The sequence below is a fragment of the Ochlerotatus camptorhynchus genome, unplaced genomic scaffold (assembly GCF_037179485.1).
Source record: "Ochlerotatus camptorhynchus isolate MF236.1 unplaced genomic scaffold, CSIRO-AGI_Acam_v1.1 ptg000291l, whole genome shotgun sequence".
Taxonomy (NCBI): domain Eukaryota; kingdom Metazoa; phylum Arthropoda; class Insecta; order Diptera; family Culicidae; genus Ochlerotatus; species Ochlerotatus camptorhynchus.
Genome location: NW_027040780.1, coordinates 2,018,971 through 2,045,840, shown reverse-complemented (window position 1 = coordinate 2,045,840; position 26,870 = coordinate 2,018,971). Strand labels below are relative to the sequence as shown.

The 26,870-nt window shown below is 43.5% G+C and overlaps 1 protein-coding gene across 1 annotated transcript; it reads left to right on the top strand.

Annotated features, from left to right (window-relative positions):
- The first annotated feature begins 419 nt into the window (after positions 1-419).
- scb (scab) lies at positions 420-26,388 on the top strand. Its single transcript, XM_065228441.1, has 7 exons — positions 420-567; positions 8,311-8,729; positions 19,140-19,507; positions 19,572-20,294; positions 23,969-24,683; positions 24,738-26,031; positions 26,113-26,388. Exons 2-7 carry the CDS (start codon positions 8,539-8,541, stop codon positions 26,155-26,157), a joined length of 3,336 nt encoding a protein of 1,111 aa, XP_065084513.1. The 5' UTR covers positions 420-567; positions 8,311-8,538; the 3' UTR covers positions 26,158-26,388.
- The last annotated feature ends 482 nt before the right edge of the window (positions 26,389-26,870 follow it).

Here is a 26,870-nt window from a genome sequence, read left to right as displayed (position 1 = left end):
TGAAGTCTATTTATTATCCAAGTAAGCAAAATTTCATCACCTGAGTACGTCACAAACCGGTCTTCCGATGATGGGGACAATTCAAAACAAATAGTTTGCCAAGCTGTTGTTGTGAAGATTTGCTTCGAGAGCCAAAAACCAATAACTCTCGCGTCTCGCATCTCGTATCAATGTTTTCAAAATCGCCCTGTTTATTCATATCCAAAGACTGAAACCTGTTGCTCATGAACAGCGAAGTCGTTCATCCTCTCGAAAGTCGATTCACAACTCAACACTATCAGTAGTGCTCTCCGTCTCTCTTTTTGCATATCGCGAACGCACATGTGCGCTCTCTCGCTGACCCATTCATGTTTCAAAATTCAGTTCCGCCGGTATCTTCGTCGTGAATGGACGTTCATTTAAAGCAAGCGATAGGAAAATATTTGTTCCTTTGGTTATTATCTGTTTGTCACTGTGTTATCAGCTGATAAATTCGCGATAAGTGATTGCTTAGTCAATGCATTTCTTTGAAGTTCTTACGTTGTGATACTGTGGGAGTGTTCCAACAGATTGGGAAGATTGCAAAAGGTGTGGTTGAAAAATTTCTGTAATTTTGATAAAGGAGGGCTGCAAACAAGTTTGGCATTTGAATCCGGTGGCTAGTGAAGTGGATTTCAGGTTGTTGAGTGAGTCGTTGGGTTCTGCTATAGTGGAACAAAAACAAAACCTCTACAACAGGCATCAGACGTAACCAGTTTTTGTGGTCATAATTTTCGGCAGTACAACAGTGACTCATTTTAAAATACCTTCCCAGAAGAGAAACTACTGGTGGTAGACATCGGCTATGCAGAAAAGATTTGCGTGTTTCTTCGGTTTGTGCATCAAGGAAAAGGAATCCAACCTGGATGAATCATAGCGGATTGACTGCTGAGAGAAAGTTATGGACTTATAATTCCAACCATGTGATGATTGACGGTTGGCCTTCGACAATCCCGGCTGACTGCCGTCGCCGCATGTGGCCAATTAAACTGTTGCGTAATCAATCAAAGCTAGCAGTACTCAGTGGGTCAAGCGCCCATGATTTGAATTGCTTCATTGGTGTATTGAGATTTAGTATTGACAAAAGACAAGCAAGGCTTTGTTTTGTTAACTTTTTCTGGATTTGGGACATACAAGTGACTTTCGCTCACAAACAAAAAAGATGCATCGGAATGAATGACTCTAGCATTTGCTGGTTCTGCTGTTCTAACACTCATCTTTTACAGAACATATTGATATAGGGTGCCCCAGAATGTCTAAGCGCGATTAAAAAAAACAATAACGTAACTCTGTTTACAGCAAGTTCAATTTTTATGTCGTATTCATGTTCTTTATAGTATTCTTAAACAGTTTATTGTAGAAAATCCGAGTTGCGATCATTAGCTTCAGCACAGATGCCTTTTCAACAATTTTTGATACTTTTTCCCAGTGTTTCGCAAACTTTGTAACGGAATGCGCTGCCTTTACATGTTTCCGCAAATATGTTTTGGTCAGGGCCCAAAAAGTTTCGATAGGCCTGGCCTGCGGACAGCTTGGCGGATTCATCTCCTTGGGTATGAATTGGACCTTGTTAGCTTTATACCAGGCTACCGTTTCCTTGGAGTAATGAACCGACGCCAAATCCAGTCAAAACAGCACTGAGGCGTCGTGTTTGTGGATCATGGGTAACAGATGCTTGTTTAAACACTCACTCACGTAAACATCGGCTGTCATTGCCTCCGTTGCCGCAAACGGTTTTGAAAGCATACCACACTCGCAAATGGCTTACAAAATCATAGTGTTTTTAACGAATTTTTCGGAAAAAATCGACTTATCCGCGTCGTCAACATTTCGGCCATCTTGAACGGTGTAGTACTTCCATAATCACGCACACCGATTTTCCGCACAGTAATTGGTCGTATAACTTCCGAGCCCTCGGTTTGAAAGATGCGGCTTGTTTTTCACTCCGCGTTGGCTTCTTCTGCTTCTTATACGTTTTTAGACTCATTCTTGCCTTGGCCCGCTGCACGTTACTCTTCGAGGATTCCACTTATTTAGCCACGTTACAAACTGAAGCACTTTTCTTGCGAGCGAAAGCTTGAACGATTTCCCGGTCAACAGGATTCGGTTTACGTCCAGATTTTGGCTTGTCCTGAAAAGTTGCTCCATCACCATACTTCTGAATCGTGTTTTGATCGGCTCCGATTTGTTGTTGTTGTTGTTTATTACCGACACTTTACATCTGCTGATGCATTCGTGCCTTTAAAAAATGTTAGTGTATAGTGTGTTTTGTGTGGTGTTAGTTGTTAAGTTCACACTTAGCTTCTTTACTGCTCCGGTCCAAATTTCATCGCTTCTGCTACTGCTGTATCTTCTTTTCCTTGCTTCGTTCCACTACATATTCATCACTTCAAATTAAATTCTGTGTACTTTTTGTTTACTTCTCTATTTCATTCATTTCTTCGCCATCATATTATATACAATTTTCTTCCTCTCCGTCTGCTGCTAATTCCCTTCATCATCTCATATTTCTTGCTTCTTGTATTCCCAGCCACTACCATATTCTTTTCCTCTCCAACAGCTTCTGATTCCCCTCCACCATGTTTTCATTTCCTGCTTCAATCTTCTTTTGATATCTGGTTTCACCTTCTTTATCACCATCTTCTTCATCCGTGTTTGTGCTTTTCGTTTTGCTTCGCGCTCTACTTCATCCTCTCCATAACCATATTCTTCTCCATCTTCTTATGCTTTTTTCGCATCATCTTCTGTCATCTTCATCAGCTTCCATGTTTGCCCTTAGATAGCGGCAACTCTTCTCCTTCGTCTTCTTGATTTTACTTCGTTCTTCGCTTGATCTTCTGTCCCGCTTTCGACATCTAATTCTCCATTCATGTCTTCTTCTGCTCCCACCTTGTATGTTTCTTCTCCTTCTTCTTCTTTTTCGCATTTCAAGCTTATTGCATATCGCATATTAGCTTATTGCGTGCTCTCAACTTAGTGTTCTAGATGCACTTCCACAGTTATTAATTGAGAGCTTTCGATGCCTGTACCATTTTTGCATTGGTATAATTGTGTGGCAAGTCCAATCATACTTCTATGCCCAGGGAAATCGAGAAATTTTCCAACCCGAAAAATTCCTAGACCGGACCGGGAATTGAACCCAGCCACCTCCAGCATGGTCTTGCTTTGTAGCTGCGCCTTTACCGACTGAGCTAAGGGAGGCTTTCTTCTCCATCATCCTCTGTTTTCTTCTGTTGTCCTTAACGTCCTCTGAACCCGCTTATCCTCGTTCCTCCCTTTTCCTCGTTTTCACAATGTTTGATAGATATTAGCTTCATGCGGGAACTTCAGTAACCATTTTTCACTGTCATCATCGTTGCAAAGTGCCGAATAAAGACTAGTTGGATGGATCTCATGTTTCGTCCTGACTGCTTCAAATTTCCTGCAGTGTAGAATTACGTGCCGGACATCCATAACCGTTCCACAGCATTCACATGTCGGTGGTGATGATTTCTTTAATAGAAATTCGTGTGTCAGCTTGGTATGGCCGATGCGCAAACGAGTGAGTACTCGCTGGTCGGCAGAACTTTTCTAATCGATCCACTTTTTCGTGTCACGTTTTATCTCCTTCAGCTTGACTTCTGTAAGTTGCGCCCATCGTGCCTCCCACTGTTTCATTTGGCTTAATGGCATCTTTTCCTGGAATACCGATATTGATTGGCGGATTATTTCGTGTTTCTCCGGCGAGTCGGTCCGCTTCTTCGTTGCCACGGATGCCAGCGTGGCCGAGAACCAAACACAAGTGAATCGGACGGTTTCGAAGCAGACATTCAATTTCTTGGATCCAGGGATGCTGTGATTTGCCACTCTCTATTGCTGAAAGACAGCTAGCCGAATCGGACAGAATGATCGCGTCAATTATTGTACAGGCCTCCGCTGAAAAAACGCTACATTGTGACGGAAGGCCTATTGAACATCCGCCCACCTATCTGCCACTTCCGCAGAGTGCGTAAAATGCCGTATCTCCAGGTGGTATCTAATCGTCCTTTTGACTCCAACTCCGTCGTCAATCTACGGTTCACCATGCACTCGAACACCTTCGCGATACTGTTGATAGGTCGGAAAGCTGCAGGATCAGACTCAGATGAATGCAGCTTTGGAATCGGCACTATTATTCCGGTTCACCAGCTGATAGGGTACACGCCACTACACCAGACTCTGTTTAGAAGCTCCAGTAACGCGATCTTGACGCATACAGGCAAACGTCGGAGCATCGGATACCCTACCGAGTCAGGACCAGTAGAGACACTACGTCCTTTGTCCAGTGCCCACAGGAGCTCTTCCAGGGTGAAGTCTAAATTATAGATGTCGTTGGTGTTTGGAAGAGAGTCTACACGATCCCGTTCCGCTCTTTCCTTCGCTGCTTGGAACAGTGGGGGATAGCTAGAGGTCGCCGATCTCTCGCAGTAGTGTTTCACCAGTTCTTCTGCTACATCTTTTGCCTTATCTGTGTAACCGTCGGGTCGTTTGATAACCGCCTTGTTGTGCTGCCGCTTACCTCTCAGGGTGTTCATCGTCTGCCACATTTCTGCCGTTGTGCTGCTCGGAGATATTTTTACGACAAAGTCCTCCCATGAACGTTCCTTGGCTTTCTTAGCCGCTGCCTTCGCTTTCTGGAACTGCTCCAAAACATCTGCCGTATCTAATCCCGCTTATCTGCTGCGCTTCAATGCTCTCAGAAGTTTTCGGCGCTGCTTAATCTTAATACATTCTCTCGACTTCCCTGGGCAGAGAGTATCATTGTGCTTGCCACACAATATACAAATTCATGCATTGGGATTGGCATCGAAAGCTCTCAATAAATAACTGTGGAAGTGCATTTAGAACACTAAGTTGAAAGCACGCAATATACTATAATATGCGCTAAGCAATAAGCTTAAAATGCGAACAAGAAGAAGAAGTAATTGCCATTGGGACCAACTCGTCCTGATGTTCGAGGGATGCGTGCTGTTGCTGCTGATAATACCCGATCGACGAACTTATCAACGTCAAGCTCGTCGTCTGATTTGATGCTGCGATAAGTCAGCCGTTCGAATGATGTCCAATCCGCTTGGTCGTAAAGCCATCTTCTCCGCTTCGTTGTGACCTGTGACCATTCAGGTGAAGAGACGGTGATCGGAGAGAGGTTAAGCAAACCCCACACGCATCAATATATTGACGCGAAGGGGAATTATTGACAAAAATATTGATGATGTGAATTCAGAAATATTGTCAATCTCGATGTATTGACGTCAATATAGAATGTATTGACAATACGATTATTGTCAATAAAAGCAATCGTGTAGAGTCCACTTTACACTTTTCAATTTGCAATTGATTGATGGATTGAGCTTATTCAGAGAATTATTGGGAATGGTACACCATTTGTGCATGATCTGTTTGGGCTTTTTCGAAGAAATGATTCGCATTCTCACGGAAATGTAAAAATAAACCGACACTTTCAACTGTTGGTCGAAATGTAAACAATGATTCAGCGTGATAATCAACTGTTTAAACAGCATCTGAAACAAGCAGGGGTGTTCCAAAGTGATGCTTAGATATTCTGGAACACCCTATAGATGAACAAAGACAATAATTCTGCATTTGTAAAAAGAGCAAGTTTCGGTGTGATCTTTTGACGTAGAAATACGTCTTTGTCGACTATACTGGGGTGCAAATCAAAAAATATGTTTGGTGAAGGAGTGTTAGGTTTTGAACGCTTGTAACTTTGTCATTTATAGATGAAATTAAAATGCAAATACGCCAATCGATAGGATATTACATTACGAACCTGTTGAAATAAATATTTTTCCAATTTTTCTGTAATTAAACTATTGAAAGCGTACAAATGATAATTTTATCACTGATTTCATGAAATGAGCCTTTTTCCCAAACCCAGTCATCATAAACGAATATCACTTGGTTGCACATCATTCTGCTTGAACCTTAAAGGATATAAATCAGCGCTGCTCTCATGCCTCTGCACAGTGGAACAGATTTTTTTTTTTCCTTGATTTGTTTTCCGTACTGAGTAACAATACTACTAATACCAAAGAGGCAGCTTCCACATCTGGACCCTACCTAACAACCCCTCAACTCATGGACTGAGGACCAACGGCTTTACTTGCCGTTGCCAACTCGGATTGAACCCAGGCGCTTTGGCGTGAGAGGCAGTCACGCTTACCAGTACATCACCGGTACCGCTATTTGTCTGTCCTTCTAAAGAATAATTTCTGAGCAACCTGGTATCATGAGAAAACGTCTAATAAATGTGATTTGAATTGATGGATAGTTGAAGATCTTTAGAATAATACGTGATCAACCTGAAGTCTTGAAAAAATATCACGAAGATTTCATGAAGATCTTAGAAGATCGTTGAAATAATTTCTGAGCAACCTGGTATCATATGAGAGAATATCTGTTTGCTGTAAAAGACGTTTGCGTGTTCATGAAATTCTGTGAAGATGAGCATGATTGACCGCCCAGGGTTGCTACTCTGTTATTGCTGGATCAGCTGTAATTACACAGAGAACCAATAGACGATGCTTGGGACTAGCAGTCATCCTCAATGTGTAAAAATTGATGATCTCAAACTAGGCAATAATAGCGCCGGTTGCGCCCGAACGCAGGTCAAGAAAGGAATGGATAGGAATGTGTTGACGTGACACTCGCTTTGATGCAAGCCGAGAACACCTCTGCACTTCCACGACGAATCACTGGGATATCGGGTAAGAGGGTTGGGATAACAGTGGGGTTCGCTTTGGTAAACGATAAGCTGAATTGATGTCCTAACTATCATATAACGCGAAGGAGCTTGGAATTGAACCCATGATCTTCTGCTCAGTAATCAAAAGCGATTGCCTCTAGGCAAACGAGCTTCTTTTTATTCATAGAGTTGATGTTATTACCATGATGTCATATTATTATGTCATATGTAGTCATTAAAACGAATGACGAATCTTGAATGTGGATGGGCCTGAAATTAGACTCATGATGTTCTGCTCAGTAAGCAAACACGATCACTCTAAGGCCATCGAGCCCCTCATATCACATCATGCCTTTACTTGTTATTGTACCCATTCAAACCCGCCACCGACGACGGCAAGTTTCGCAAAATACACGATAAACAAACGATTTGACGTTTTTCTGCTCAATAAGCAAACCACTGCAACCGACGATCTTTCAAATCCAAAAGCTAAAAGCTAAGAAAAAGCACTTAGGCCTTCATTAAGTTCCACTTTCACACAACATTCAATGTTTCGATTTGCTATTTACGCATTGCTCAGGCTATCGTTCCTCTTACATCATAACAAGCTATTACCAACGTAACGATTGTTAAGGCCCTGATTAAACAAGATATTAAAATTAATTAACGTTCTCGAAAACAGTCAATAATGTATTCCAACTTTCCATGAAGTTCTGTAATATACTATGAAATTCCCAGAATGATGTTCTCCGATCTTTTATAAAATACCCCACACTTCTATTAAACTACCTGATCTTCAATGATTCTTATTGAAACTTTTTTTTTTTTTAAATACAAGATCCATAAAGTTTACTTTTCTCTATGAAGTTCTCGATTTATTTGTAAAGCTTTTCAAATTTTTATGAAGCTCTCCGAACTTCTATGAAATACACCCAAACTTCTCAGAAGATCAAAAAAATTCTATAAAATTCGCAAATTTCTATTAAATCCTCTCAACTGCAATGAAATTCTCTCAACATTTACGAAAAAAATCTCCAAGCACATCCAAAGAAATTTTAAACAGAGTTCCATTCGTGTTTCAAACCTGCTCACAAATAAAACATAATAGTCGAGCAGTTGTCAATTGGTGCAAAATAGTGCTCGAATAATGAAACTGCAACTCTGCATTGCAAGGGGTACGTTTCTGTTCTAGTTTCAAATTGAAACAGTCCATATAACATACAACAGCAACGGCCTAAGGCTGTTATAATTATTAATATTATTCCCAAAACTGCTGCTTCATTTGGGCACCTTCATTATTACATTGAATAATTTGAAACCAATTGAAAGAAGGATCGAACGACTAAGCTCCACCGACAGCCTCAAATACGAACATAATTTGCTACCGGGAACACTGCTGATCACAACAAACTACATCATCTTCTGGGTCAGATAAATTGTAGTGCAAAATGATTCATCACCCGCAAGCATGCTCTATCCTTCCGATTCACCGTCGAGACTTAAACCCGCCATTCGTAGATTGATGTCGTGTACCTAACAAAACGTTCTGTTTGTTTCGCTATTCCCAGTTTGCCTCCAACAGACAGCAGTCGGCGATGTGAATTCTTGCATGATCTGTCCGTCCATCAGTAGCAGCTGCTGTAGCCCAGTCCGCCAGTATCCAACGAAACGATGATATCATCCGTGCCTTCGAGACTGAAGTGTTAAAAAGTGAAATTGAACAACAAAGTCCACCTTACCACGTGCCAGATTGTAAGCCTACATACCGGGTTTGTTCGGCACGCTAAATAACGAAAATGAAGCCACCAGCATCAGCACCACCGTCTGTGATATTAGTGTTAATAGTGTTACTGTCAGTGATCAAGGTGAATGGATTTAATCTGTCACCTCAGCCCAACTATGTGTTCAATGAGCCAAAGCTCCAAACCTTCATGGAGACGGTGCGGTCGTCGTTCTTTGGATTTTCCCTCAACCTGAGGCCTGGAGGGTAAGTCTTTCGGTGGGGTGGGAAAAGGGTAAATGTTTTGTTTGAAATTGGTTTAAGATTGTTTGTTTGTTACGAGGATGAGTAATTTCTTGTTGAAGCTTTTTCAGTTGGTGACAAAGAAACTGAATCACATCCGATCATATATAAGTTACAGTTCAATTATCGCCTTCGAATATTGTGAATTCACCGTAATTGCATTCCATCACTTGACCATCATCAATTTGTTGCACGGAATCGGTTTCAACTTGACGCATTCGTATGGACTACTCATGTGTGTTGTTTATCTTGACGCAGTGCATTTTGCACTTCCTATCCGTGCGTTTGGGCTGGGAAAGATAGATAAGCGGAAGGAGTACTCTCCCTGTATGACGACGTTGTTGTCGTTGCTGATAGGCACGAGCTGAATGTGCCGTGTTGCTTATCGTTTCCTGAAGAAATGCGTTCTCGGAACAAGTTGTCACACTTTACAACTCGGTTGCAATGGGAGGTTTATTGGTATCATGTGATTTGCGATTGCTAATGGCAATACTGGCTAATCAATACTGCGATGGGCATTTAATGTGAGTAGTTTGATTTGCGTTTCTATTGCTGCAATGAAATGGCTCTGCCCCCCGTTTACTATACTGCCATACAATGAAACCACTGGAAATGGCTCCCGTTGTGATAGAGAACAGCGAAAGATAAGGTGTTTAGTTTGTTGTACCTTTTGACTATTTATTTAAGATGTTTTGTATAGTAAACTAGAATTTTCGGTTCTGTAAAGATGATTCGATAAATCTTAAGATCCTCGGCGCACATAAGGCGATGTGATTCAAGTCAGAGGTTTAAGAATAAAAATCAAGGGCCTGATGTGGCTGCCTTTCGCATGCCAGGTGGTGTTGCAAAACGAGTTGACTCGGCGTGGGTACGACCGTAACCACCTTATTAGTCAGTTAGGAAATTCCAACCTTTGGAGATTTCTCAGAGTTAATTCATGATGCACTTTATCAAACACTTTGGATAAGTTCACGTAAATACTGTCAACTTGGTAGCGCTTTTCCAAACTGGAGTTTAGGGTGCTAGCGTATGCCATCAGATTCGTAGCGGTAGAATGATTCTTCACAAATCCATGCTGATATTGAGAAATTATGGATTTAGCAGTTGAGATGGTTGAATAACCATCAAATAGCTGGTCCGAATACTTCAGCACATCGACGAATAAACACGGGAGGTAGTTTATTCGATCCACGACCTTTTGAGGAATCTGTGGAGTTCAGCACATTGGGGTGACATCTGCTATGATGAACGTTGGGCACGGAAAACGTATATCGTAAGGCGGTAGGGAATTTAAGAATTTCGGACAGTCTGTCGGATACAACTGTACACTGATTTTAAATAATCGGCAAAGAGTTTGACTGAACCTACGATGTCGTGACTCGTTTTGCAATCGAATGTCATTTCCGATGGAAACGACTGAGTGACTTTCCTGCTTTTGAAAAAGCGCCAGAAAGAAGAGGGATTCGCTTTAACCTCGTCTTCGATTCGAAAGATATACTCACGGAACAAGGTAGAGACGCTATCTTCGTATTCAGCTTCGAGTCTGGAGTACGGAGTTGGTTTCCCTGGACATTGCGAAAGCCTTCAACCGTACATGGACGCCCGCGGTACTGAAGCAACTCGTCAGCTGGGGCCTTAGCGGTCATTTCATCCATTTTGCCCAAAATTTCCTGACTGGCAGATCCTTCCGAGCCTCGGTAGGTAATACCAAATCCCGCACTTAGCCATGAACAGTGTCTTCGAGCGGTTACCAGCGAACATCTACATTTTCGTGTACGCAGACGACGTGCTAATCGTAGCCACAGGTCAAACTCCGTGACGAACAAGGATTAGAGCCCAAGTAGTGGTTTCCGCCGTAGCCAGATGGGCCGCTTGGAAAGGCTTTCAACTGTCTGCTGGAAACAGCGGTAAGTGCCACGTTTGCCAGTACCGACATCGGGTCTGCCGGCCTTTCATAAAGATCGGTAATCAAGCCATCCCATTGAAGAAAACTGTGGATCTGCTGGGGTTTGTCATACCAAGCCGGGAACAATTCCGTAGCCCTCAGGAGATCGGTAACAGAGCTGACCGAATTGTACCCAAACTACATGCATCGTTACACGGACGGGTCAAGATCTAGAGCTGGAGTCGGAATGGGAATCGCTGGTGACTTTTGCCCACCGAGTAGAAGTCTGCATAAACAATGTTCAGTGTTCTCGGCAGAAGCAGCGGCTATTCTTCATGCCGTCACGGTTCCTGCGGATCACCCAATCCTGATTCTGTCGGACTTCCACAGTGTTATTCAGGCCCTTTCGTCAGAGTTCCCGGTCCACCTCTGGATCCAGGGCATCCTTAAGGTTGCGCCACCAATCACTACCTACGATGGGTTCCCGGACTCTGTGGGATCCCAGGGAACATCGAGGCGGACAACCTAGCCGGGTCAGGCCCATCTGGTCCTCGGTACTCGCACAAGGTGCCGTTGCAGGACGTGAAGAGATGGATCACTTGCACAGTGTGGATAGCGTGGGCAACGGAATGGTCCAGTTCCAGACTTCCGTTTATTAGAAAAATTAAATGCGACATCGGAAAGTGGACGGTCTTGCAAACCTGCGAGATCAGAGGGTTTTTTCCAAACTCCAGACAGGACACTCCCTAATTTCACGGGATTTCAGCGGAGGACCCTTCTGGAAGACCTGTGATTTCTGCCATATTCCTTCGGCGGTGGAGCACGTGTTATGCTACTGTGTTATTGTACTAGCTCTTGATATTTTTAGCTAACTAGATTATCAAAGGTTGAAGTAGCATGATACTCAAGCAATGTGGCTGGAGGACCTCTTTCTAAGGCTTCCCATCCTTTACGGAAATGAACTAGCCTACGGCTAAAAATCTCCTAAATAAAGAAAGAAGAAAATCCGAGTCTACGAAGACTGATCCTGTTTTCTGCGGTTCGATGCTGTAAGAAGCGGCGGCGAACTTTTTTAAGAATGTTACGTCGGTGTCGAAGCTCGGCCTTCCCCTACGATTGATTGTCCGTGCGATGAGGGAGCACGTGTGTCCGCGGTGTGTGCCCACCTAAAATCCTGAAAATCACGTCCTAGAATGCGGTAGCTGCTGCATTTACATTGGCACCGAGGAAACTGTCATCCCAGTTCAGCAGACGTAGATCTTCCATAGCGGCATCATAATCGCATCTATTAAAATCTAAATCGAGGTTTGTTGGAATATAGGGGTTACTTTCGTATGGCCAAACGAAAAACAGACGGTTAAAGGGTAAAATCGGGAATGGTGACCAGAATGGTCACCGTTCATTAGTTAAGGGCAATAAGTGTTTTTTTGTTATAACTATTATTATTAAAATTACGATTTTATATTTGGTACATCTGTAGATGGTAGTCTATTATTATTATTTAACTTTATTAATGAGGCTTTCAGCCTTGGGCTGGTTCGCCTCCATGATGGTAGTCTAGTCGCAAAGGAGTATTGAGCGAAAACCCAAAACTTTTTTTTTTTTTTTTAAATGCGTTTATTTTTCCAGGCTCATTTTCCGTAGCTTTGCGGAGCCGATATTCATTGTTTGGATGACAAAATTTCTTAAAACTAACGTTAGTAAAGCGGGGGCCGATTACTCGCGGCTATCTCGAGGTTAGGGGTAACAAATTGTAACAAATGGATGGCAGGGTAGGGATTGAGAACACAAGGTTTGGAGAGCAATGTGCTTTTTATCTCGAACTAAGCGACCAACTGACGAAAAAGACAAACATGGGGGTACACCGGTGGGCAGCTAACAACTTGGGGGGACACAAGATGACACTAACTACTAAATCCTCAGATCGATCCGTTTTAAAAACACATAAATTAAATTAAAATATTCGAGATCTCGGCTCGCCAAGATGTCTCTAACGGGCCGCATAGGTTGTTTTCCTCGGGCCCTGAGGGATGCGGATAACTCGGATCTAGCAACACAATGTAGGGTGCATGACCAAAGCACGTGGTCGATATCGTGATAGCCACTACCACAAGCGCACAAATTGCTGCCTGCGAGCCCGATTCGGAAGAAATGCGAGTCTAACGAGTAGTGATTGGACATGAGCCTTGATATGACACGTATAAAGTCACGGCTCATGTCCAATCCTTTGAACCATGGCTTGTTCGACACCTGTGGGAGAATAGAATGTAACCATCTTCCCAGATCACTCTCATTCCATTTTTGTTGCCAGTTGGTGAGGACGTGCTGACGGGTAATTGAGAAAAATTCCGCAAAGGCGATTTGTCGATCAAAAATATCGCCTTCCATAGCGCCCACCTTAGCTAGCGAGTCCGCTTTCTCATTACCCGGAATTGAGCAATGAGATGGAACCCAAGCTAAGGTGATAGTATAGGAGCAGTTAGATAAAGTACTCAATTTTGCTCGGATTTCGGTCAGGAAATACGAGGAGTGCTTCATCGGCCTCATTGATCGAATAGCCTCCAACGAGCTAAGGCTATCAGTAAAAATAAAATAGTGATCAGATGGTAGTGAGGCAATTTGCTCTACTGCGTAAAATATGGCTGCTAGTTCCGCAACGTATACGGAACAGGGTTTTTGCAGTTGATATGAGGCGCTATGAAATTCGTTGAATACTCCAAATCCAGTGGAAGCGTTTATAGTTGACCCATCTGTGAAAAAACTCTTATTGTTACTAACATGGTGGTACTTGTTTGCAAAAATTAAGGGAACAACCATCGATCGATGGTGATCTGGTATTCCACGGATTTCTTGCAACATGGTCAGATCAAAATTTACAGAGGAACTATAAAAGTCTTGGAGGCAAACACGAGAGGAATTGAATGAAGAAGGGCCAATCTCCAGCGTCATGTAATCGTAATAGAGACTCATGAATCTTATTTGAGGATTTCTGTCGAGCAGCTTCTCAAAATTTTCTAATGGGTTCATTACTTCACAACGGATAAGAAACCGGAAGGACAGTTCCGCGAAACGATCTGTCAGTGGGAGAACACCCGCAAGTACTTCGAGGCTCATCGTATGCGTCGAGTGCATACAGCCAAGCGCGATTCGGAGGCAACGGTATTGAACCCGTTGCAGCTTCAGGATATGTGTTTTCGCCGCGGATTGAAAGCAGAAGCTTCCGTACTCTAGAACCGACAAGATGGTTGTTCGGTACAACCTGATCAGATCTTCCGGGTGTGCTCCCCACCAAGTTCCAGTGATTGTACGAAGAAAATTGATTCTTTGTTGGCATTTTTGTTTCACATACGCAATATGTTTTCCCCATGTGCTTTTGGAATCGAACCAGACACCTAAATACTTGAAAGATATACTTTGAGTGATTGTTCTACCCTTTAGTTGAAGCTGTAACTGTGCAGGATGATGCTTCCTAGAAAAAACAACCAACTCAGTTTTCTCCGGAGAGAATTCGATACCCAGCTTCATAGCCCAAGTAGACAAATTGTCTAAGGTATCTTGCAATGGTCCTTGCAGGTCCGGTGCACTTGGCCCTATAACGGATACAACGCCGTCATCTGCAAGCTGCCTTAGCGAGCAATTTTCATCAAGACAACCATCAATGTCTTTTACATAAAAATTATAAAGAAGGGGGCTTAAACATGAACCCTGGGGGAGACCCATGTAACTAATTCGTGAAGTTGTCGAGTTTCCATGAGAAAAGCTCATATATTTCTCAGACAACAAGTTGCTCAAATAGTTGTTCATAATTGGTGAAAGCCCACTATCGTGGAGTTTATCCGAAAGGACATCGATACAAACAGAATCAAAAGCCCCCTTAATGTCCAAGAAAACTGAACCCATTTGCTGTTTTTGCGCATAGGCCAGTTGAATTTCAGTTGAAAGCAACGCAAGACAGTCGCTCGTTCCTTTGCCTCTCCGAAATCCAAATTGCGTATCTGAAAGTAAACCATTCGACTCGACCCATTTGTCTAGACGAAAAAGAATCATTTTCTCCAACAATTTCCGTATACAGGACAGCATCGCGATGGGACGGTACGAGTTATAATCCGTCGCGGGTTTACCGGGTTTTCGAATGGCGATAACTCTTACTTGCCTCCAGTCATCCGGAACAATGTTGTGCTCCAGAAATTGATTGTATAAGTTCAACAAGCGTCTCTTCGCGACATCTGGGAGATTTTTAAGCAAGTTGAACTTGATTCTATCCATTCCTGGAGCTAAATTGTTACATGAAAGGAGAGCAAGTGAGAATTCCACCATCGAAAACGGGGAATCTATTTCGTTATTACCCGACGGACGATCACGAACGTTGGTTTGAACCGACACCGAATCCGGGCAAACTTTCCGCGCGAAGCTGAATATCCAACTGTCCGAGTACTCCTTGTCTTCGTTAATCGGTGATGACGCGTTTCGCATTCTCCTGCCGACATTCCAGAGTGTTCTCATGGAAGTCTCTCGCGACAAACCATCGACGAACCGACGCCAGTAACCGCGTTTTTTTGCTTTAATTAAGTCCTTAAAAGTTTTCTCGAGGTCGGTGTACCGCTCGAAATCCCCGACCTTGCCGTGTTTGCGGAACCGTTTAAACGCGGCGGACTTCTCGCTGTTCGCGTCGGTGCAATCCTTATCCCACCACGGGGTGGGAGGTCGCTTGCGGACGGAAATACCCGGAACACGTTTCGTCTGTGCTCGCAGCGCAGAATCGATGATAAGACGCGCGAGAAAGGAGTACTCGTCCAGCGGAGGAAGTACGTCAACCGATTGGCTGGCATCAAGAACCGCGGTCGCGAATTTTCGCCAGTCAATGTTTTTTGTAAGATCGTACGCGATGTCGACCGAACGAGTAGAAGATGAACCATTGGTAATAGAAATTTTGATTGGCAAATGGTCACTACCGTAGGGATCTTGAATTACTTTCCATGAGCAATCCAACGATAGTGAACTCGAACAAAGTGAGAGGTCTAATCTGCTTATTTTTGCTGGAGGTTTGGCTACTCGTGTTGCTTCCCCGGTGTTCAGAATTGTCATTTTGAAGAAGTCGCACATGTCGTATATCAAGGTTGAGCGGTTGTCGTCGTACAGTTCCCCCCAGCCTGTACCGTGAGAGTTAAAATCTCCCAAGATCAACCGTGGCTCCGGCATAGCCGTGCAGATATCCGAGAAACTTTGACGAGAAATCGCAGTTCGCGGTGGAAGATATACTGAGGCAATACTGAGGCATTTACCTCGAATATTAACCTGACATGCAACAACTTCAATGCCTGTCACCGAAGGCAGATCGATTCTGTAGAAGGAATGGAGCTTGTTGATCCCCAGAAGCACCCCTCCATACGAATCTGCGCGGTCAAGGCGAATAATGTTGAAATCGTGGAAAGCAAGATCGTTGTCTGAAGAGAGCCATGTTTCACAAAGGGCAAATGCATCAGAAAGTGAGTTGTTAACTAAAAATTTAAATGTGTCAAGTTTTGGCATAAGACTTCTACAGTTCCACTGAAGAACAGAGATCATATCCCCGACCTCATTCGGAGAATTATCCATCGAAAGATATGATCGATGCAAGGAAGGACCACCTAGAAGCTAGTTGCTTCAAAAGAGTTTTCACCATTGGCAGCACTAAATTAATAATGCTCCTCGTTGAGTCAGAGACATTGAATATACTGAAGAAGCTATCCACAATACCAGAAAACGTGAACATGGGGGCATGTTCTTGCTGATTATTCAGCTGCTTTTCTGGCCGAAAAACTGGGACATCTGGGGTTTTAGATGATCCTGGAAGTGACGGAAAGTTCTTGTCATAATTACAAGGTTTAAAACCCGGTGGAATGGGTTTCGGTGTATTTCCGTTACCTCTTGAATTTTCCAAGGTGGAAGGGTGGTCCGTACGAGTGGCCTTACGAGGCTTTTCGGTGGTGTGTTGTTTTGCTCGTTTTCTCGTATTGCCTTTAAAGACAAACGGACTACCCTCACCGCCCTCTGAGTCAGAGTCTAGATCATCAACTGGCAAAATGGAGAACGTGTTACTGTTTTTTGGTGTGGTCTGAGAAGATGAAGCGGTATTCTTCAAGAGTTCTGCTAGTGTTCTCTTGGAGCGAGCTTGCAGAGACCGCTTAAGTTTTTCTCCCTGCTGTTTATACCTCGGGCAGTTAGTCAGGGTATGCAGGCTCTCCTTGCAGTACACGCATTTTGGTGGAGCACCGCAAGGGCCCTCTTGATGTTGCTCGCCACACTGATCGCAGCGTGGTTTGTTCGAGCAGTAGTCCGATGTATGACCAAGTTGTTTACATTTCGAGCAGTTCATTACCCGAGGTACAAACAGGCGTACAGGCAGCCGAACCTTGCCAATAGCGACGTAGTGAGGTAACGCTGAACCCGAAAACGTCACACGAAACGAGTTTGACAAGGAATAAGTTTTTTTGGAGCCTACTACGGATACTGACTGCATTTGAAGGCAGTCCAATATCTTCACCTTCGGCAGAGCACGGTTTTTAAAGATTCCGAAGGAATCGGGACCCAAGAAATCATCACTAGTCAAACTCGCTTCGGTGACCACTCCTTCAATTTCTACCTCACTACTGGGTATGTAGACTCGGTATTCCAATGAAAAAAGCTCGCACGCAACAATTTGGTTAGCCTGCTTCCGGTCATCAACGGTAACGCGCAGTTTTATTGGTGTTACCTTGAAAATATCGGTAACGGCCGAAAAATGTGTTGTTAGATCCTTAGAGATCCTCGGAATGTTCAAAGGTTTTTGTTTGGGCCGGAAAAAAACAACCCATGGGCCTTTTGAGGCTTCTGGGTAAGCCTTTAGGCGGGGGAGCGCAGAGGTTTTTGGGGGCAATGGTGTGGGGGGTGCAGGTGGACGAGGAGGAGATGGTGGGGGAGAGGGTTGTGGGCGATACCTTTTCTTGGGATATGCTCCAGTATTTTTGCTGGAGAGCGAGTCAACTGGAACGTCAAGGGTTTCCATTTCCACAACTTCCTCGAGACTTTCGTGTGAGGTGGAATTAAGAGTTTCGTCGTCTGAGATGGAAAGCGACCATCCCCCGCCTTTATCATTTTCATCCATTGCGGTTAAATATCGCCGCAATGGTGTTTTTTGTAAAAAAATTTACAAATAATTGCAGTAATTTCAAATAATATCAAAAAAAATATATATATATATATATAGTTTCACTCTACTAACGAGTAATACATGCAAAGAAAAAAAAAAAAAATAAAAAAAAAAATAATGATTATATACTATTTACAGAGTTTTGGATCACCCTAAGTAATACAAAAATAATAATAAAAAAAAAATCAAGAAAAAAAATATCAAGCGAAAAAAAAAATTGGATTTTTGGATCACCCTAATTAAACACCAATCTAATATTGGACCAGGGAAACAAGGAAGATGCTATACTGGCGAGAACAATACAAACGACACGATTTATACCTAACGCACTGAGGCGGCAGCAGACTGGAGAGATATAATTGTTTGATCCAACTGCTGCAGAGTCAATAACCTCGATGCTGGTGTGCCTCGGTCGACTCGGTAGGCAATATGACGCTCTTTCGTTGTTGCTATCGGTGGGGTGATGTACCGATAGTGGTGATGATTTTGCTGATGATGTTGCGATGATGCTGGGTTAAAGCTGGACCGTAATGAAAGCACTCGGCATATCATTAACGGCTTCCTCACTCGCGCACTAGTCGTCTAAACACTATGCCAATTAACTTATGCGAGAAAAAACCCTCGCGTGGGGAAAAACTCAAAACTAAATGATAGTGTCGTACAACGAGACCGATGCGACTTGATCGGCTCAGCGTGCGAGACGGAATGAAAACCCAAAACTTGATATCTTTAAAAAAATATAACTCAATAACAGAAAAAAAACACACATCGCTAATTTCTTGATACGTTGGTACGCCCACATTTTCAGAGAAAAATATAAAAATATAATTCGCCCTCTGTCTACAAACCATGAAAACCATAAAAACAAGTACAATCTATGTATGTTTTTATTACAAAATCCCTGTTTTTTATATTATCAATTAATGTTTTACAAACAGTATTTTTAATTACCTTTCATTTGATATTTTGATATTTGTTATCGAGTGGTTCAAAAATCATAATTTTTTGAAAAAATACATTTTTGAAAAAAAAATCTATTTTTTGGACCACCCTAACATAGATATGGTCCTCCTAATGACAAAAAATACGGGTCTAATGTTTTGCGATAAGAAACAAAACTACAAATTTAACCAAATTTTGAGAACCACTATATCGTTTTGCTATTGAATGGCTGTATATACATATAGTGCTTCATCCAACGTCAGATGTCAACCTGATTTGAACCTGTGAAGCGAAAATACGTAACTTTACATAAACCTAATGTGCATAACCAGTTCCGCTGCTAACATGGACTATTCTCCCAATTTCTCGTCTTCCTCAGACTCATCGTCGGAGCACCGCGAGCCCAGTCGAACCTCGCATCGCAACGCAAAATCAACGAAACCGGAGCCATATACAAATGCCACTACGACAGTGGAGAGTGCGCTCCGTACTATTTTGACCGCAACGGAAACACCAACAACGAAAATGAACCCTTTGCCTACAGTTCCGAGAAGAAGGACTACCAGATGCTCGGAGCCGCTATGGATGGGCATGGTTCCGATGGCGATCGATTTGTGGTTTGCGCACCGAAAATCAAAAGTGAACTGGTGGATTACTATCTGCTGCATGGAATCTGCTACCTCACCGATGGAACCGAGCTAAACGAACCGAAATCCATCCGACCGATCTATCCGCTGCGAGTGAAAGGTGAGTCACCAATTTGGGTCACGTGAGCTTTCTAACTGTTTTTTTTTTTTACGATGATTCGCAGATAAACAACTATACAAGGACCACAACAGTGGCATCCAGTTCTACAACTATATGTACGGTGAGCAAGGTCTGAGCGTTCACATCACCGACGACAATGAGGAGATTCTGATCGGTGCCCCAGGTGTGTTCAATTGGCGCGGTACGGTGGTTCGTTATCGGCGCCAAGTGAATGAAGATATGGGTGGACTGAGCAGGCGCGATGGTCGTCAGAAGCAGCAAGAGCGTCCCAAGCGACAGATTATCAGCTACGTTACCGATGTGCCAAATCCATACTTCACTAGCCTGGAGGATGATTCTTACTTTGGGTATGCCGTAAGCTCCGGCTTCTTCCAGGACAATACCAAGTTGCTGTACGTGGCCAGTGCTCCTCAGATGAAAGTGCAAACGGGAGAGGTATACATATTCGATATCATCAATGCCGATTCGTTCCGGGAAACGCAGATCAAGGTGCTGTATACGTTTCCCGGCCAGCAGCAGGGGGAGTACTTTGGCTATGCGCTACTGACGGATGATTTCAACGGAGACGGTCTACCGGATTTGGCCATTTCGGCACCAATGCATAGTAAAAATTCGGAATTCGAGAACGGTGTGGTGTATGTGTATTTGAACGAGGGAAAACTGAGCTTCAACCTTCAGACTGTGCTCTCTTCGAGCTATGAGCTGAACGGACGATTCGGCATCAGTTTGGCTAAAATTGGAGACCTGAATATGGATGGCTATAATGGTGAGTACATTATTTTTTTAATAAATGGCAGTTAGGTTCAGGGATGTGGAGTCGGACGCATTTTGCATACGTATCTGTCATGGATACCAAAATTAATTTAGTGGAATTAAATGGAAGATAACCTCTTTTGCTGTTTTATTTAAGCATTCCGCTAACAATCCAATTTCATTTCTTCATGAGAAGATTCTCTGATCTTTCCTGAAGTTCTCAGAACTTCTCTAGAATTTTTGAAATTCTTTTGAAGCTCTTAGTACTCTGTCTGTTCAGGCTGAACTTAATAAAAAAAAAGTCCTAAGAATCCCTAAGTTTCATTGATAACCGCTGAGCTTCGGAAGGGCTTTCAAACATGTCACATTTCTAATTTTTTCTGGACTACTGGAAAATTGGAGAGCATCTCCAAATTTCCCAATATTTTCCTGAAATTAATGGAACTTCAATCATCTTCGCTGAAGTTCCCCAAATCTAAAATCCGCCCTGTAGCTTTTGCAACTTCTTTTAAAATGTTTCCGCATTTTCCTGATTCCTCTTAGTTTCCCTGATGTTCCCAAATATTGCCTAACATTTACTGAACTTCTCTGATTTTTTTAAGCTCTCGAAGTTCTCTGGACTCCTGTGCTCTTGAAGATTTCCCGAAAATTCCTAACTTGTTTGGTGTTCTTTAAACTTCCCCAAAATTTAAAGAACTTATTTGAGGTTTCCTTAATTTCCTGAAATTAAAGCGAAATGATGCAGTTCATAGATTTTCAGTGAGATTGTCAAAATTTTCATGAAATTCATGGAACTGCCCATAAGTTATCGGATCGATTTCTTCAACATCCTACGCACTAAATTTTTTCCGAACCTCAGTATTTTTTAGCCGAGATTTGGACAGCCGACTGCTCTGCAATCTATTTTACTGAGGTCTTAGCAAAGTGACATTTGGTTGCTAAGTCACGAAGACTGTTTTGCTGAATCTCCAAGTCAAGTCAAGATATGTAGGAATAAACTCAAATTATAATCCAATAATAATAAAAAATATTCTTATCTAAATAAATAATAAAATTAAAACAGAAGTAATTCAAATCGCTAACCGGGGGTGTTCAACCGACTACCCAAGAACGTGCACGTAATCGTTTATGCCGATAACATACTCATCGTCGTAACGGGACGAACGGCTAAGCGGACCAGGAATATAGCCCAAGCAGCAGTCTTCGCCGTCAGCAGGTGGGCATTTTCGGTTGGCTTCCAGCTCTCCGCGCCGAAGACTGTGCCATATCTGCCACTCGGGCCATCTGATTCGGGGACCACCGATCACCATCCAAGATCATCCGATTACACTCAAGAAAACAGTGCGTGTTCTGGGGGTAGTTCTGGATCGCACCCTAAGCTTCGATCAGCACTTCAGGATGGTGAAAGAAAACTGTCGTAGCCGCATCAACATCGTCATGACAATCTCCCACCCACACCCGCACCGCTCCAGTTCCGCCTTCGTGTCGCCCGGGCTGTTATTGACAGTCGACTTTTCTATGGCCTCGAAATTACATGCTTAGCCACCGAGAAGCTCAACCGCATCCTCGCCCCGACATAATTATAATACCTACGCACGCATCGTGTCCGTCCTCCTGCCGTCCACGCCTGCAGACGCCGCATGTGTAGAAATCGGAATCCTCCCTTTCCGCTATCGATCAGCTGCAGCCATTGCCACGAAAGCCGCTGCCCTTTCCCCTAAGACAGCCGGGAACGATAGGGTCTTTCTCCTCAATGAGGGGAACAGAGCCCTCCGCACTGCCACCAACCTTGACCTCCCCCCGGTTGCCAGGGTCCACTGGCATGGAGAGAAGATGTGGTGATCAAACGTTATCAAAATAGATAAGCGGATTAAAAGTGGATTCCAAGCCGGAGATAACTCCGCAGCGTTGAGGCGTTCTGTTGTAGAGCTACTCGGGTTGTCTATCCAGGGCACGTTCATCGCTTTACAGACGGATCGCGGTTGCAGGCTGGAGTTGGGCTCCTGAGCCACCTCTGGGTACAAGCCATTACACGGTACGCCCCACCTTCAACCGTCTTTACGTGGATTCCCGGACACTGCAGTGTTCCCGGAAACGAGGCTGCGAACAGACTGGCGGGATCTGGTCCATCTGGTACCGCTACACCAGGAACGTACCCCTCTTAAACGTCAGGCGTTGGATTACGAACACAATCATAGAAGCCTGGCAGCAGGAATGGCTCCAGTCGCGGACCACTTTCCTGAGGAAGATCAAGGATACCGTACGACCAGTGGATCACTTCAAGACTTCGGACTGGCCATGCCAGGATTTCTTACAATTTCGGTGGGACACCTTTCCGCAAGGTATGTCCAATTTGCAGCATCCCCGCCTCGGTGGAACACGTGCTGTGTGTCTGCCCGGAATTCTGAACGTCTGGAATCTATTTGGTGACAACCCCCCGACTTTGGCTGATCACTTTCCTGAAGGACGCCCAACTGTACAACCAAATCTAGCGCTCTCGCTAATCGTGTTTTTTCACCTTTCTATTTTTTTTCTTCTGCCGACGGGGTATCTCTGCCAGATGCGGGCACTGCCTTATACGGTGGAGCTCTACCTTGTTCGCGTATGCATTCATCGCCACAGCCCCATATGTACATAATTCTCATCTTACATAAAGTTTTTAAAGTGTAGTCTGTCTCTCTCGGCGGATAATCAGAGCCAGTTACAAAGATTTTGCATGCTGCGACACGGATTTTGTGGTTGGCGGTATGTAATTTTGTTGAAATGGATGTAGATTTTCCTCGTCAAACGTCTTTGTACAAAAATCGAACAGGTTGCTATTTCGCATTGCATTGAATATTGAGCAGCTCGAGCTACTCAGAGTTACTCAAAATTTACTCCAATCCTGATTATCAATGCTGTCTTACCCCTAGATCGAATGATATGAAAATTAACAGCACTAACCCTGGTTACATCAATGATCTCATAGAAAAGTACAATAATAGGGTTGATACGTTCTTTTTTTTTGTGAGTTCCAATTATGGCGTAAGGGAATTCCATAGGCTGTAATTGGAACACACCATAATAGGAACATATAGCCATACCAAAGTCAGTGCCTTTACATTAGGGTGCTGCGACTTGGATATCGAATGAAATATATACAGGTGTGATGCTTTCACAAACGACTAGAAGTTTGGTTCTCTCAAGCCATAGTTCATCAGAGATGGAAGGTTCATTAATCCACAACGCCCGCTCATGACGTCACACTACAACGACATGAGCTAGAGATGACGGCCATAAACCATCTCCAATGCTCCATTATGACAAAATATTAAGCCCTCCCACCAACGTCACGATGTAAAAACTAGCGATGGGGAGAGAACAGCCTCCCAGGAATGTACATTTCTAAATAAAAAAAATTGAACGGTTATCCAGGAATACACGTAGGAGGTCAGGGATCGTCATTGATATAACTAGATAAAACACATGTCATGTCGTTAGAATCAAAGACACAAGGCTTGGTTGTTTTACTTTACCTACCTAGAGTCTTCACTCGCTTTCATAATGTTTTTGAGGGAATGCGACTATCTAAAAACTGATTCAAGTAGATCTAATCAAATATTATTATATGTTGTATCAGCTGAACGTTTCCCTGAAAATTATCAATTATCCACAACTCAACTAGTTTACACATTCTCTCGCCAACAGACATTGCCATCGGAGCTCCATTCGAAGAGAACGGTGCCGTTTACATCTACCATGGTTCGCCGAATGGACTGCAAACGAAACCCTCCCAACGACTCGTTCCTCCGGAGAATGGACTCATGGATCCGACGGCTCAGCCAATGTTCGGCCATGCCATGTCCCGAGGTGCGGACATCGACGGCAATGGCTATCACGATCTTGCCATTGGATCGCCCAATTCGGAATCTGTTTACGTGTACAAAACCTATCCGGTGGTGCGAGTGTTCAGCCTTGTCACCTCCTCCAAACGGGAGCTTTCTCCGGAGGACACGGCGTTTCAGTTAACAGCTTGCTGGAGGTACGAATCGGCAACAGACATCCAGCACGACGTAGGATTCAGTTACTCGCTGAAAGTGGACTCCCAAAACGGTAGAGCTCAGCTCAGTGATGGACAGAACATCCTAAATGGTTCAGGAAAGATCAACTACGATGACTTTTGCCAAGAGTATGACGTGAAAGTGAAGCCTTCATTCGCAGACATCTACAAGCCCATCACCATCGAGTTCACCTACAAAGTAGTTAGCAATATTCCAACCAATAGCGAATTCTGCGACAGATGCGTCATGACGGATCCTACCGCTGTAAATACGATTTATGAAAAATTATCGTTCAAAACGGGTTGCGCTGGAGAGACCTGTATTGCTGAGCTTAAACTCAGCGCTGCCTGGTTGGATATTACGTGAGTAATCTATTCATATCTTCTTAAAACCACCAATAACAGATTTTCTTCTAGATCACCATACATCATTGGAAGCACTCGTACCGCTGCACTACAGTATGTAGTGGAGAACTCCGGTGAAAATGCCTTCCTTCCGCAGCTCAACGTGACACTTCCTTCGCTTCTGTCTCTAGCCAAGCTACCATCCCATTGCAAATTGACAAACCTCAACGATGGACTGAATTTGCTGTGTGACCTCAACAATGGACTTCCTCTACGAATGGACGCCACTACGAAAATGACACTCGTGCTGGACATGACCAAACTGGAAGGAAAATCCTTTTCCATTGATGCCGAGGTGTTCAGCACAAGCGAAGAAACCAACCGCGATGACAACACCCTTCTAAGCTCAGTTGTTCTGCAGGAGTTCAGCGAAATAGAAGTCGTTAGCAAAGCCTCCGTAACGGAAGTCAACTTGGAAGCCCAAAGAGGAAATATCAACGTTACCTACCAAATCCAAGTAATGAACAACGGTCCCAGCAGTTTGCGGGATCTGACCTTCACTCTGAAAGTACCCCTGGTTTACTATAAACCAAGTTCGGCAGATGTACTCAACATCATCAACTTCAACGATATCCAAATCAGCGGTTATTACAACTACAAACACCTGGACTTTACGTGGACAAAAGACAATGTGATCCTCATTCCAAACGTCAAGGAATACTCCACACAACCACCGGAAGTGGACAACTTCTACAAACAAAGCATGGACTTCGATATGCTCTCAGCAGGTCCTCATTCAAATCCAATAAGCGACGATAGTGGCTTCTCAAGTCGCCGACGTAGATCAGTTCCAGCACAATTCAATCGCTACACCAACCAGCTGAGTCAGCATTCGAGAGTCCGGCGAAGTCTGTCCACCGTCAATCCAGCCATCCTCACTGGGCTTCCAGAGAACCGAACTCTATTCTTCCACTGTAGCCAAGAGGTCCAGATCGATTGCGCAGATGTAAGCGTTCAGATTTCCAATTTCAAACCGGGGAATATTCCCATCGTGATCAACATGCAGTTCGAGTTGAACCTGGACTTGGTGGCGGAAAGTTTCCTGGAGCGGGAGGACATTTTCGCGCTGCAAATTCTATCCGAACTGCAAAAGATGGAAGACGAGGAAGGGGTCGGTTTCAGTGTGGCCAGGAACAATCCCTTCACGGTGGTTTACAAGTACGCAATTGCCAGCACGCCGATTTGGGTCTACATTGTGTCGGCCATCAGCGGTCTGCTGTTGTTGGTTTTGATTTCCTATGGCCTTTATAAGGCTGGTTTCTTCAAGCGGGCCACGAAGGAAGAGATCGAGAAGCTGCACCGGGAGGTGAGTTGCGGGAATTGGTTTATTTCTGATCGTTGTTTAAATTTTTTCACATCTAATCACAATCCCATCGATCCGTTTCAGAGCGCTCGAATGAATCCACCTCAAGACACCGACGACGACAGTTGAAAGCATCACCAGTTCCTACGACGAGTGAAGCAGCCATAAAAGACAACACAATTAATTACCAAATGTTCCAGGATTTAAGATTGTTTATAAGTTTTTTTATACTTAAAAAATTGTTGTAAATTTAAGCATTGGAAATAGCATTTATTTGTTTAAGGATTGTAAAGTCAGTAATATTTTAGAACATTTATATAAACCAATTTTAGGCTGTTAGATAATTTATTTAAATATAGAATTTGTCACAGTCCATTGTCATTGATGGGACATAGAGTAACCAGTATGCAATAAATAAAAACAAAATATAGTAATTTGTGCTGTCTTGTTTTCCCTCATAATTTGTACAACTAAGTATGCCTTGGGAGTAAAACAAACACGATGCGGTTTTGATTGATTGGTTCATTAATTATTTACTCTCTCATATTTGAACCAAGGTTGATTAAAAAAGTTTAGTTTTGGAAATGTTGTATGGAAAGTGGAAGGAAAGGGTTTGTGTCAGGTATCAGGTGTCAAAAAGTTTGCTCATATTTCACGTTCCCCTACAGATGGGAGAATTGTGCCTCGCCTCGGTTGTCGAGCCTTTTTATCATTTTCCTGACGTCCTAAGAATGGGAGGGTCCTACACGGCGAATGAGAACGACTCAAATGTGAGTGTTCGTGCAGGCGACTATTACTGCCTCTACCCTTAACATAAAGTAGCTACTGTACCTACCCATAGA

What these genes read in the sequence shown, in the direction of transcription:
- scb (XM_065228441.1), top strand. Translation starts at nt 8,539, where the DNA reads ATGAAGCCACCAGCATCAGCACCACCGTCTGTGATATTAGTGTTAATA. An exon ending in GAATATGGATGGCTATAATG is followed by an intron (nt 20,295 to 23,968) that starts GTGAGTACATTA and finishes TCTCGCCAACAG; the next exon opens with ACATTGCCATCGGAGCTCCA. An exon ending in GCTGCCTGGTTGGATATTAC is followed by an intron (nt 24,684 to 24,737) that starts GTGAGTAATCTA and finishes ATTTTCTTCTAG; the next exon opens with ATCACCATACATCATTGGAA.